Here is a 13,851-nt window from a genome sequence, read left to right as displayed (position 1 = left end):
ACTGTTTTTTTCAAAGCAGGGATAGTGTTGATTTGTTCTACAATTACAGCATCAATTCTATATAAATTCAAGTTTCAAATTTCTATTACCATTATCGCACGCAATTCTTTACGAATCGCTTTCACTTATTAAATACTACTTCGTAAAATATACTCATGCTAATACATGAAATATGTTTATCTGAAAAATATAATTTAGTAAGTTACACCAAAAGAAATAAATGAATACATTGACCAACAATGAATTATTTGGTATTCCCTCCCCGCCTAAAGGTATAGCAAGTTAGCATCATTTGAAAATTATTTTGTTGTAACCAAGATCTCCTGATTTCTCTTAAATTAGAAAGTAGTAAACTTAAACAGATATCTAACTCAGTAATTTCAATGATCCAGATTAGTCTGCAGTTCTTCAGATGAAAATGAATAGGTTGGTCGGAACTGTTTTTCTCTAACTATTTACTCTCTTTTTTTAAAAAATTAATCACATTAATAGGGACATAGGGTTTGCACAACATAGGGTGGGGACCAAAATAAGAGTTCTATAATTTTTTTTAAAAAAAAACAGTTAATGGGGCATATTCAATTCTTATGAAAGAATAAAAATTATTATAGTAGGATGTCCTTACATATAAAGATGTGTTTCAATTAATTAGAAACGCATGGAAAAAATTCTTGCTATAAATTAGAATCATAGGAAACTTTATAGAGAAAATTAATATCACTTGTTAATATTATTAATTAATACATCAAAGAATTAACCAGAAATCAAAATTACAAGTTGGTTAAACAAGACAAGTGAATCAACCAATCTTAAAATAACTAGTCAAATTAAATCAAAATCTCAAAGTTAAAATTTATGTTTTTATTTTTGGCAAAATCAATTCTACTATGATTCACAGGCTATAGCACAATGGATGAGTCAAATGACCCATTTTTACACAAGGAGCATATATTATGACTCATAACAAAAATATGTCAATAATAAGGGCAAGTAGAAGATCGGAAATGCTAGCAAAAGCAAATGCTGTTATTAATATGGTGTCATGGATCATGATAATAAGTGGCAGAAATGCAGCGAGAGAATCCACTAAACGTACATACATTAAATTGAATAAGATAACGTATTAAGAACATGTACCTGATCCTTGGGCAAGCAGATTTATTGTGATGCAGCCATGCTGAAGGTAAGCTCTCAAATAGCGCCCAAACAGTAAGCTGAAAAAGAGTCGCAGAATATAGGCTCAAATCTCCGTGGAAGTTCAGGTATTCAAAATAGTTCACACAAAAAGGGCAGTAAAAGTTCAGATGGAGGGCTCACTATGAAAGAATAATCTGTATCGTTAATGACACCATCTGAGACACAGTATTGGAGCCTTCGACAAAGTACAAGTAGCAAAACACTTCCTGGGTTAAGATTATAAAGCAAAGGATACTAATACAAGACAAAATTCAAAAAAAAAAAAAAAAAAAAAAAAAAAAAAGATTATTCTAAAGCTCATTTCAAGTAATTCATGTAATGAAAGCATCTGACAAGATGGTGAAATACTTCATTTTCAACCAGGAATATGCTTCACAACGCAGAAACTGAAAATCATGAAATACCAAAAATCATGAAGTGTGCAATATGATAAATTGACAATAGCAAGTACATAAGGCTATAACATAAATTAATAAATAAAACACCCGACTAAAAAAAATATATTTCACCAAATTTATAAGAGGAAATGCAGGATATTAGATCATTAGATTGAATAAAAGGTAATTCCCTCATATTTCTTCTCCTGCCATAAGAACCCTTCATTTCAGAAGTCAAAGGAAGACATGCTGTGACAGGGTAAGATACAATAGCAAAAAGAACACACAGGATATTAGGCATCAGTATCCATTTAAAACCTAATACCAACCTTTGCAAAAATGCAATTAAATTCAATTAGAAAACAATTATTTACAGCTTTCTCAATTGAGACCAAGTGAGCAAACAATTCAATATGCTAAGCGGTGTTCTAGCCAAAATGTACACATATATACAAAGCACGATATTAATTGCTGAAATCCTCACATCACAACCATATTAAGGTCGTCCATAGGTATTTCTAAACCAATGGAGTCATAATCTTGCAATCCAGTCAGCCAATTGCTAAAATCCTCAGGTGCATTTGGATCATTAGGAATATCAAGTTGTTCAATGGAGTCGAAATCAATATGCTCCTCTGATTCCTGACAAGCATCTTCTGGAGCATTCCCAGATAGCCCCAATTCCCTGCCCCTCTTGTTTTCAGTATTTTTCCACTGTTCTGAACTCGATGTTGGCTTCATAGAGGAGGTTGAATTCTTGGGTTTTGTTTTTGGTTTTTGATCAGTGCTAAAGCTTACCACAGATTGGTTTTCACCCGCAGCAGTAGCCATCAGAGCACCTCTACTGTGATCTCTGTCTCTCTCACTTCTCTTTGATTTTGCTCCTCCAATAACAGAGCTACCAAAAGCTATTGCACCCCTAGAGGTACCACCAACATCATCAAGGAGTAGTTCCCTCTTTTTTCCCTTGTGTGATAATGATTCAAGTTCAGGAAAACTGCGTACAGAAGAGCGACCAGCAGCTTTTGGAGAGTCAATATAACCTCTCCCAAAAGCATCAGTGCAAGAGTCCAGCACACTAAATGAGTTAAATTCTGGACATGTGACAGTGAAAAAAGGTACTGATTAGAGAAGACGGCAGAACTAACAGATTGTAAGTAAGGATAATGCCTGCTGCTCTTAATGGTCAATGTAGAGCAATATGGGAAACAATTATAATTCAAATTGGGTCTTAAAGGTAGTGATTGTAAGAAGGGAATAGGTAGTTTTTTTTCAATAAATAGAGACATGTATGATATTTATAAGTCTTCCTAAAATTACAAATGGCATACCAGCTTTTGCAGAATCCACACGACATTTAGGAGCTCCATGGCCTGTATGATAATCAGTTGCAATGCTGGAACCAGCATCATTGGCGTGAGGTGCTGCAAAGAGAACATTCTGCAAAGCAGGGTCACTAAAACAGCTACGGCCAGTGAGTTCAAATTTTTTACACCTCACAAGAGTTCGTTCTATGAAACCCATTGCAACTTGCTTTGACACTTTGCGCATTACAGTTTTGGAAGCATTATTTCTTCGACAAGCCTACAAAAATAAAAACAAGTTAAACTTGTTACTTTCGAGCAGCTAAACCAACTAACTCGATCAGTAGTAATAATGTCAAGTCCCAAGAAACATATATAAATGGCAAAGTTTCCTATCATTCTCATCACTAATGGGTCTTAGTCCATACTTTTCTATCCTGAAAGCATATGTACAGACAAGACTTATAGACTTTTGCAACTTAAATGTGATCATTCCGATTTCCATATCTGCAGACTGCAGGTAGTGCAATGATTAAGTAATACTACACTTGTTATAAGCATTGTGTTTGCAAATATTCATAAATTGTGGCTTCCAGCTCTACAGACTAAAAAGCTTGCTTAGAGCAGTGAGGAAGATAGAAGGTGAGCATGTATTCCACTCAGGAGTCATTTTGGTCCAGCCAACACCCCCCCCCCCCCACCCTTCCTGCTTTTAAATAGCAAAAAGAAATAAAGGAGTACATCATGGCTAGTGATTTAAGTACCATTAACCTCTAACAGTGACCGAGGAAAAAGGAAAATTACCATTCGCCTTTTGTAAGCCATCTGAATAAGTTGTTCCATGGCAACCTGCTCAATTAACCTGCAAAGCATAAAAGTCTAATGAAGTGAAGAGTGTAAGGAAAGGAAGGGGGATGGACTAAAGCTAATCTAAGCATTGGTTTCCATACCGTTTCTCCCTCTCTCTATCATCTTCAACAGCCTTATCAATCTTAACCAAGTTGTTCTTCTTTTTCCCAATCTGCATTACAGCACACATGAGGACAATAGAGAAGATGGAAGACCAGGGAGGGAAGGCAGAAAAAGAGCAGAACTTTGCAGTTGAATCAAGTTTTTTCAATTCCAATACCATGAAACTAGTTTTTCCAGAATTATATAAGACTTTTTTTAGTTTTCTAAACTCTCCAATTTATTCTAAACTTTACTTACTGGACTTTGCAGTTGAGTCAAGTTTTTTTTCTAGATTTCTTTAATTTGAAAGGATGACAACAATTCTAATAACTAAGGCTACTCTGACCGCATAACAAAAAAAAACTAGTACTAAAAATATTAGTACTGCTTCTATTAAGCAGTACTGACATGTATAATGACTTCATAATGAAAAATGAAAATGTAACATAACACAAAATGATTTCAACTTCTTCCATGCAACTCACACGTCTAGAATATCTGTACACATGATTGACTCCCAACTACCAACCTTGTGATGCTATTCGCACACGTACTACTTGCATTCATCAATAGTTGCAGCAAGCCAGCAACAATATAAACAATTATAGTAATCGTAATAGTAGTATTTGACATAGTAAACAGTGCTCCATAGAAAAATTTACATACATAGAGCTTAAAAAGTTTTTCAGAATTAGTACTTAGTTTTAGCCTCTCTGTAAAAAGAAAAAGAATTTGAAAAGACCAAGCCCTATATACAAAATTACAATAGACAGGCTCATAATCCTTGATACAAATCCATGAACAGCCAAATTGATACACAAACAATGCATTTTAGACTTTCCTACCAAATGACTACAATATATATATATATATATATATATATATATACACACACACACACACATGCATATATATATGTACATACATATATGTATATACACACACACACATACATATATATACACACACATACATACATACATATGTATATGTACATACATATAAAAGATAAATTACTGCAACCCTACCTGCTCACAAAGCCCCTCATTAAGTTCAGTGATATCTCGGTCAATCACTTCTCCATCGGCCAGATCAGGCTGTAACGAATGATAAAAGTAAGAGCAGATACTAATGCAATAGAATGAATCATATATGATATTACTTCTAACTAATACACTACCATCGCATCTAGGTACAATCCAATGCTCTGCAGCTCCAACATTAGTTTATCATCAACACACATCAGCTGATATTGGGGATCAAGAAAAGTTGCAGAAGCAGTCATATCTGAAGGTTGTGACCCACTAACATCATTATGCCAATTTCCACTAACAAACTCCGCATCTGAATGAGAGAAACCATCATCCCCCAACCACCTTCCACTACTATACAAAGAATCAGACATACTTCCATTCCTCGTTGTATTAGATGTGACACTCTTATTACATGAAATTCGATCTCCGGAGCAACGTTTCTGAATCTGAAAATCAACCATTGACTCAGCCTCAGAGTCAAATCTGTCTCTGTCTCTAATGTCAGCATCAACATAATTACATGAGCCACAATGAGAATCGTCACTTGCACACTGTAATGACATACTCACTCCTTCATTTCCATTGTAAGTTACCTCACTATCATCTTCTTCAATTAAAGCAGACAGAACTCTCTGGTACAAGGAAGAAAACTTATCCGACCTCTTTTCCCCAAATAATTCTCCAGATAAAGATTCATCCTTATCCACAACTTGATTGGAATCACAGACTTTATTACCAGAAGAAACATCAACCTTTTCTTTGCGCATAAAAACACCCTGCCAGAATTAATAACATCATTAATGAATAGATAATAAATACACAAAAAAATTAATAAGGTAAAACCTGATTGTTATGTACCATAATATTGTATTGAGCACCCGGAATCACAGATAAGCTGTCTGGTAGCTCCTCTGCAAGGCTCAACTACAAAGTGTAGCAATAATTTAGGATTAGCAAACCCTCTGATGATAGATATTGTATAGCCTAATCAATATGTAACGCATAACCTAAATATATGTAAAGGCTTGTTTACTATTAATACCTGTTGTTTCATGAATCTCACATCTTGTGAGCTAGCAGTTCCAAAAATAGGTTCCATTTTCTTCCAGAACCGCCCAGAACAACAGATATCTGCAAAAGGACAAGTAGTAAGGCAATGGTCTTAATTACTTGAACTTACAATTTATACAGTTCACAAAACAAAATTTTGAAACTTGACATAAAAAAAAAAGGCTAGAAATAGAAGGGAGATTGATATATACGGCTAGCCTTGCGAGCAGCAGCGGCGGCAGCCAACAATTCTTCACGGTCATCATTGGCTTCAACTGCTGGGGAGAACAAAGGGCGTATGTGAGAAGCCATAGAGAAAAACAGAATTGTCAGAAGAAACCATATATAGTACTTTTCTTTCAATAAATTTCAGACTTGGATAGATGGTTAGACTTCTAAATAAATAAGAACCCTAACACCAACTGAAACCTAGTAAACTTCAGCGCCGCTCCCCCCCCCCCCCCCCCCTTCTCCAAAAAAATGACATATTTGCAAATCAATGCAAATCAATAACTTTTTCGGCCAAATTCAATGTCAATACAAGATGTAGGTTAAATTAAGAGATATGGCGATACGAAGATGATCTGTAAAGATCACAAAAGATAATCAATAATAAATGCCCGCCGTATAGTAGTTCATCAGACAAAAGTACTGATAGATAGACAATGCAAAAATGAATTAAGGATATAGTTCCGGATACATCATAACAACAATGAAAAGGATTGCGAATTATTACATACATTTTGACGGACAATCCACAAGAGGAAAAAACAAAAAAAAAAAAGGCCCAAGTTCTAAGTAACATTCTCCTCAAGCCATTCAATATATCATCATTATCCATCACACCATTTCAACAAGAACTGCTTCGGCAAGGATGATTAGGAGAAATGTATCCGTTAAAAAATTGAAGAACCTCTACAGTTGGAAATCTAACTGACTCTTCACTTGAAAGTTGGGACAGTAAGAAATGAGGTACTACAGCTTACTTTATTCATCACTAATATTATATATTGCCTACATTTCATAATTTATACTTTATAGCATACATATTTCTTGGGCAATTTAACTGTATGTATACTAGTAAAAACTACCCAAAAAAAGAAGCTAATGAAGCAGTCTTATATACGACAGTAGTTTTATTTTTTGTACAATGGGCATAATCACCTCAAATTTGATAAATGTCACCCTCAATCCACATAAAGTCTCTAAAATAAAGCGTGCCTTATTATATGAAATGGAGGAAATAATGATACACATAAACAGGCTTGTTTTTGCATCCCAATTGCACTGCACGTTATCTAAATCCAAAGCAGTCTATACACAATTGAAAAGTACAAGTATAAGTAAAAGAGGTCATAATCTTACAATTACGAGCAAAAGCCCTCCCATCAGACATCTTTTTTGAAGGTGGGCGTCCTGATTTACTGCATAAAATAATCAAACAGCTCACAAGCTCAGTGACTAAAAATTGCCAAAAAAAAAAAATGAACCAACCTTATCCTCAACAAAGAAATTACAAACCTTTTTATTTTCTCTGAACCCGGCCTTGTACTTTGGATACGCTTTGCTGTTGACACATTCTCCAGCTTTGGTTCAGGTGGTGAGAGTCCAGGGCTAGACAAAGACAAACCCCTCACTGTCCTACCTTGCCTCCGCATGCCATCACCAACATTATCAATGGGAACATTTTTATTCCTCTTGGTAGGAAAGATAAAAGAACGCATTTTACCCTTTCCAGTTAGCACAACATCACTACAATCTGTTCCTTTCTCTTCCAATCTGAGTTCCAAGTCTTTCGAATCTTCACCTTCAGATATAAGACCAGGAGATGGCATACTCTCAACCTTAATTTTACTTTTCAAATTATTGTTCTGAGAATCAACAGATTCTGAACATCCAACACTACCGTTCTGAGAAAACTTGGCACCAATAACAGGAGAAAATTTTACTGTAGAGATTTGACCTTCATCATTATTAGAAACAGGTGAAACCACATTTGTTCTTCTGCTACGGGAACTTTTTTGTTGTCTCTGACCAACCCATTGACCAAGCATATAAGATGAATTGGCAGCCCGGTGATTATTCTGCATCAAATCAAGTGAGATCACCTTGTTGGTACTTGTAGGCTGTTCCCACCCTTCACAACCTTCTGAGGAAGCTTGAACATCAGAAGATGAGTTTACCGCCATGACTGAACCAGTTCGTGGAGCCCTAGATATCTTTCCTTTTAAAACCACTGCAGGAGTGCCAGTTGAGGAGCCTAGCTTAGCATTTGATCTGCCACTCAATCTAGTAAGAATTTGTAAATGAATCTAAATTAACAAGTGGTAGAAAAATAGATGACCAGTATTAATGTTTGTAAGTTGCCCCAGATATCCTATGAAATGAAAGTGTATCAAGGAGCAGTAGCTTGTTCAACTGCACATACAATAAAAGCATGTAGTAACTATTTAGACAGCAACTTCTAGATTGAACAGACAGTGGCAGCAATGTTTCATTCACAGCTCATCTTCTGGACTCAGAATGTATGTATCCAAGAGTACACAATGTAATCCGAAAGCCTATCAACCAAAATGACCTTAAAACAATATTATTATAAATGAACAAGTACCTTAGAGAGTTGTCATATGTAGCCAATTTAGAATCAGTACTGGGCTCTGAATTCACTGTTCTTTTGATGTCATTATCTGCAGATCTGTTAGACACTGTCCCAACAGAACGTTTCCGCTTCATCATATTTTTGTCCCAGCCATCCCCCACAGCAGAGAGTCTCAGCATCTTTTCTTCAGTAATAGAAGTCCCATTTACAGTTTTATTGATATTTATGTTCTCAGTAATCATTTGATCCTTCGACAAAGAGCCAGATTTATTGTCAACCTGCATAAAATTTATAGTCGTTGCTTAAAGGAGATCATGTAATACATGTATAAAATATTAATAAAGCTTTAGATCATTTGGAGAAGCTGTAAGCTTATTACTCCGTATCAATCAATCAAAGCCTTAATCCCATAAGCTTATTACTCCATATGTGAACTTAAAAAGGAAAATGTAGAAAATAAACTGTAGCAATACACTTTCTTAACTGTAATGTGGCCAATTTGGTAGAAAAGATATGATAGAACCTTCCAGAGCAGTGTGTATCAGCATTTCTTTAGGGGAGATGGTGTATAATTAGCACCTATGGAAAAATATCCATGGGGCTCATCCCAGAATAACTTACAAAGTTACAATGTAAAAAACAAACAAACAAACAAACAAACAAAAAAGCTGAATGATATACTTGTATCTATACTGTTTTTTTAAAGAATTCCACCCCCTTACACACACTAAAACACACACGCACAGGCACAGGCACACTAACATAAAACTTAAGAGAAACAACAGACCTCTTTGCGATATTTTCCTCTTAAATAAGCAAAGAAAGGAAGAGATAAAGAGATTAAAAGTAAATTGCAGATACCAACCCTAAGATCTGTGGCAGATGTGCGAAAACGTTTATTCATCCCAGAAGACTTGGCCCTGTCCTCTAATCTTTGAGCTGATTGGTCAGCAAGATTACGAGGCTGACCTGCCATCTTCAATAAGCTTGACCCACTTGGCTTGTCATGAGACAAAATATCAGCCCGTTGCCTCTTCTTCGAGACCATGGTGTCTCTATAATATTTTTCTAATTTAATGAGTGAATCACAGAACATTTCAGCCCTTGCCCTGGTAAGAAAACATCAAATGTAATGTAAATTAACTTGTAAACTACTTGACAGCTAAAACAATGAACCTTGACAGTTAAAACATGTGTTTAACTAAGAAAGCAACACAAACTTCTGGCTAGCAACACAAGCACATGAGCAGGACACAATCACACTAATAGGGATATCAAAGACAATTAGGCTTTTGCTGATTTCTTAGTATTGATTATATGCTAGTAACTGGCTAACTTCAAACATATTCAGCAAAACTCAAAACTACACTAGACTAACCTGGCCTTTATAGAGGCATTTAAAACACTCTCTCGGATTTGCTTTAACTCTTCAGTGGCCACGGGTGGGGAAGGTCTAAAATTGGAAGCTCTAACTGGAAGATCTTCAGATGTACTTCCAAGAGAAACCCCAAGTGCCCTCCTCAATTCTCCTGAACGTGTATACTTCCGAGTGCCAAAAGAAATGTATTCCAGAGATAAACATTGGTGTAAAGAGGGTACATCGGGTGATGCCATGGCACCACCCCGGCTAACAGAAATAGACATTACACCATCAGCGCCCATGTACAGTTCAAGTTGTCAGTATAACTGGCACTATTGCCCGTAAGCTGCCAAAAGATTTACTATCATGAGAAACAACAATAGAAAGCCTTATCACTCATACCAGTCACGCTTTACTACTCCTGCAGGTGTATGCTCATATACGTGCATAGACTAAGTATACTAGTTTTTATAATAAGCAATTACGCAAAATTTGAGCATAGCTGTGCTTGAAAATCTCCAACATCACAGATGGATTAGTGAGTTCGAATTAAGTTTGCCTATCTTATAGTCTTTTATTAACTCATTTTGTACATGAATCATGATACAAGGATGTATCTTGCATAAGACTTCTAACTAAAAATTGCTTATGCAAAATCAAATCCCTCGTTGACAACTACGATGCATCATGATCTGAAGGTGGCCTGTTAGTCATTCAAAAAACGATCGAACAAGGACTTGATAAAACTACTCTAGAGCCCAATGACAAAACCTATTCCCTCATTAATCCATACACAATGCAATGCAACGAGTCCTCCCGCGAAACAGCTAACAATCAAGGTACATTTGCATTTTACTACACATTAGCAACCCAATTTGACTCAATTATCAAATTATACTCCAAAATTCACATAAAATTCTTCTTGCATAAGAAAATCAACTGAAATTGCACATAGCAAAATTCTACCAACAAAATCGATCGTTATAATCTTTCATAACTCAATAATTATAACCAAAAGTTCAATAAACAATTCACCTTATAAAAACCCTAAATTGAATATACTTAAAATTCAATCATAGACAAAACCCTAGATTGTGAAATTGATATTCGATGATTTAGAAAAAGAAAAAAAGAAAACATCTTACCTCAGAAGCTGCTTCAATGGAGGAAAGAAAGATCACGAGCTGCTTCAATGGAGAATTCAGAAGATTACGCGCTTCAATGGAGGATTCGGAGTACGCGCTTCAATGGAGGAGAGAGAAAGAGGGAGATAAAAGTGAAAAGCTCCAAAAAAACGTAGGAGGATGATTAATCACACGCCTATACGGAGTAATGTGAACCGTTAGATCTACTCAAGTCTAATATCGACGACCATAATTCATTTCAATTTAGTGTTGTACTCCTATTCTTAAAATAAATTCTTGTTTAAGATTAAGGGTAATGAATTAATGATATATGTAGCCATAAGGGTTATATATAAATACGCGTAAATCCGTGTTATTAGTGTATTTTTTTTTATTTCTTAACTTTTTACGATTTTCAAGTAAATACGCGTAAATCAGTGTTATTAGTAATAGTTAGGCTCAATCAAATGTCGCAGTTTAACTTTCATTTGATTTTAATAGAAGCAATTCAACTATAGTAAAAATTACAATGTTCAATCAGCTAACCACGTAGATCATCAAACAGGTTTGTTTCCTATGAGTTGATGCCGAAGATTTGCTTACAATTTGACAAGAGAACCAATCAATTTGTAATTAGTAATGAGTTTAACGATATAATAAGAGGACTCAAGTTGTTAACTTCCCGTTAGCGAGTAAAAGAACAATGTGTCTTGTGTGCGGCTGGTCACACCATGTGACCACTTGTAAAATAACAAAGTAACTCCTACAACACTAATTCGATAACCCCTATAATACTGACCAAGTAACTCCTACAACACCGACGAAATAACCCCTGTAAACTGAACAAGTAACCCCTATAACACTAACGACTTAACGAGTAACCCTCGTGATAGATGGCCACACCGTATGGCCAGCCACTTATAAGACTTTGTGGTAAACGAAAATGTCTAAGAAAACAAGAAAACAATGTGATCACAATGAATGTATGCTAAGATTACCAACCCATTGCCACTCAAGGTTAGCATGAAAGTCCAAGGTTGGCTTCAAGGATCTTGGAAGTGGAGGGGGGGGATCGTGCCCCTATAAGCCTTAATGAAGGTTCTCCCATGCTCCAAGCTACTGAAGCTAGTCCTAAGACTCCTAAGTCCTAACCCCCATATGACATGAAATGAAGCGTGATCATGAATCTAACCATAGCTCCATTTCTCTCTTTTGTTATTTTGATTGATGGGAAAAAGGGAAACCATGAAAAATAACAAACAATTAAAGAAGGTTACAAAACTTCAAGGGATAAAAAGCCAGAGCCACCCTACAATTTATTGTTTATGTATTGCCTCTATCCTTAATTGTTTTATCCATAGTTATATTTTATTTTTTACTCCGTAAAGTTTTGGTTGAAATAAATTGATGAGAGAGAAAAGTGGTGGGACCAAAAGTAATTGTGTGAGAGACAAGTTGTGGTCCCTATGACCATATATGGTATGAAACAATTTTTAAGGGACACCCTTTTATGAAAAAATGGAGCAAACAAGCAGGGATAAAGAGAATAATAATTAAACAACCTAGAGTTAATTTAAAATTTAAAAGAGGGGGGGAAGGGGTAAATCAACTCAATTTCGTTGTTTTGTGAAACTCCTTGGTTTGTTAGTCAATTCGCTACTCGATTTTCTTTATTGTACTAATGTATAACTTCGACCTTTCACCTCAAATACTTCAATATTTTGTCTACAATGATTAATGATACAGCTCCACCATAGTCTTCTATGTTATGAAGAGGAATTACGGCCTGGTTAACATTTGAACCTGTAGTTTGTTAGCCCTCTTTCTCATAGCCAGTTCCAAGATATCCAACCCAAGCAATATTCCAGTGGACTCAGTTTCTCTCTGATGTAGTGATGTGTCCCAACTCCCAAGTAGTGTGATCTACTTCCAAGGCTAGTAAATCAACTGACTTGGCTTAGCAAATCATCACCTGTGAACTCTCTAGATACAATTCAATATGGTCTATTATGATGATGTTAGCGCGGTATCTATATATCTCCAGCAATTATGTTCAACATCAATGCACTACACTTTTTTTTTTTTTTTTTGACGAGAAACAAACACATATTATTAAACTAAAGCAGCATCACGAGCAGCAATAGAGTTTACAACACAGGGGGCATCCTCAATCCACACACGCAATTCATTATAATTTTTACTAAAAGAGGCTAAATTATGAGCTGCTTCGTTTCCTTTTCTTCCAATGTGAACAGCAGTGAAGGAAGAACAGGCTTCAGCAAGCTTCAAGATGTCTGCAACAATTCTGCCAAAGAACGAAGCTTCCTGTTTTCTGCCTCTTGTTACTAATAGAGTTTACATCAATGCACTACACTTAGAGATGGATATCTACTTCTTGTTCAAAAAGGTTGCCCTTGGACATGTTCGTGTTCTTTACAACTATTTTCACCAAGGTACATTCTTAGCGTATGAAAAGCTCTATCTACTACTACGAGGGTGTACAAGATTTGGTGAAAAAGATTTTTATTATTGTTATGCAATTGTTCTATGTTTATGATTTAAGATGGTATACCTAGTTACTCTCTAATGTGATTTTGTTTATAAACATTGTGAAGCAATGGAAAAAGTTATGGAAAACTTTTACAACCATACCTTATGTAAAGAAACTAATACGAGTACATCAATATCGGATACTTATGTGGCATATCGTATCAACTACCCATTTTTAATAACTCATTACGGAGTACACAATTATACCTTGTGTCCTTGACAAACAAGTTCGATGACTTGAGTCAAAGTTTCGGAGTTAACTAGAAAGCTATGCAACCAATTTAATTTCCTGTTATAACTCATGC

At 35.6% G+C, this 13,851-nt stretch overlaps 1 protein-coding gene across 5 annotated transcripts; it reads right to left on the bottom strand.

The window, feature by feature from the left end:
- Positions 1–1,769: 1,769 nt before the first annotated feature.
- Positions 1,770–11,176, bottom strand: LOC145617988 (uncharacterized). 5 transcript variants are annotated; one of them, XM_081672762.1, is made up of 15 exons: positions 11,018–11,176; positions 9,891–10,218; positions 9,378–9,621; positions 8,525–8,790; positions 7,435–8,202; positions 7,279–7,337; positions 6,126–6,191; positions 5,906–5,994; positions 5,722–5,787; positions 5,010–5,639; positions 4,858–4,926; positions 3,829–3,899; positions 3,683–3,740; positions 2,906–3,158; positions 1,770–2,668 (listed from the first exon to the last, which is right to left on the bottom strand). In XM_081672762.1, the coding sequence occupies exons 2-15, from the start codon at positions 10,172–10,174 to the stop codon at positions 2,055–2,057; spliced, it is 3,537 nt and encodes a 1,178-aa protein (XP_081528888.1). In that variant the 5' UTR covers positions 10,175–10,218; positions 11,018–11,176; the 3' UTR covers positions 1,770–2,054. The 5 variants fall into 5 exon arrangements, with proteins under 5 accessions (XP_081528888.1, XP_081528889.1, XP_081528890.1 ...); XM_081672763.1 differs by having other exon boundaries at positions 6,126–6,188; XM_081672764.1 differs by having other exon boundaries at positions 7,435–8,190.
- Between the last annotated feature and the right edge of the window lie 2,675 nt (positions 11,177–13,851).

The sequence above is a fragment of the Chenopodium album genome, chromosome 26 (assembly GCF_948465745.1).
Source record: "Chenopodium album chromosome 26, dcCheAlbu1.1, whole genome shotgun sequence".
Taxonomy (NCBI): domain Eukaryota; kingdom Viridiplantae; phylum Streptophyta; class Magnoliopsida; order Caryophyllales; family Amaranthaceae; genus Chenopodium; species Chenopodium album.
Note: the sequence above shows the minus strand (reverse complement) of the source record. Positions and strands in the feature narration are given on the sequence as shown.

Excerpts from the sequence above, each read along its gene's own strand:
- LOC145617988 (XM_081672762.1), bottom strand. The coding sequence starts at position 10,174 with ATGGGCGCTGATGGTGTAATGTCTATTTCTGTTAGCCGGGGTGGTGCC. Across the intron at positions 6,192-7,278 it reads GAGGGCTTTTGCTCGTAATT|CAGTTGAAGCCAATGATGAC; the intron begins GTAAGATTATGA and ends TGTTCTCCCCAG. Across the intron at positions 5,640-5,721 it reads GTGCTCAATACAATATTATG|GGTGTTTTTATGCGCAAAGA; the intron begins GTACATAACAAT and ends TAATTCTGGCAG.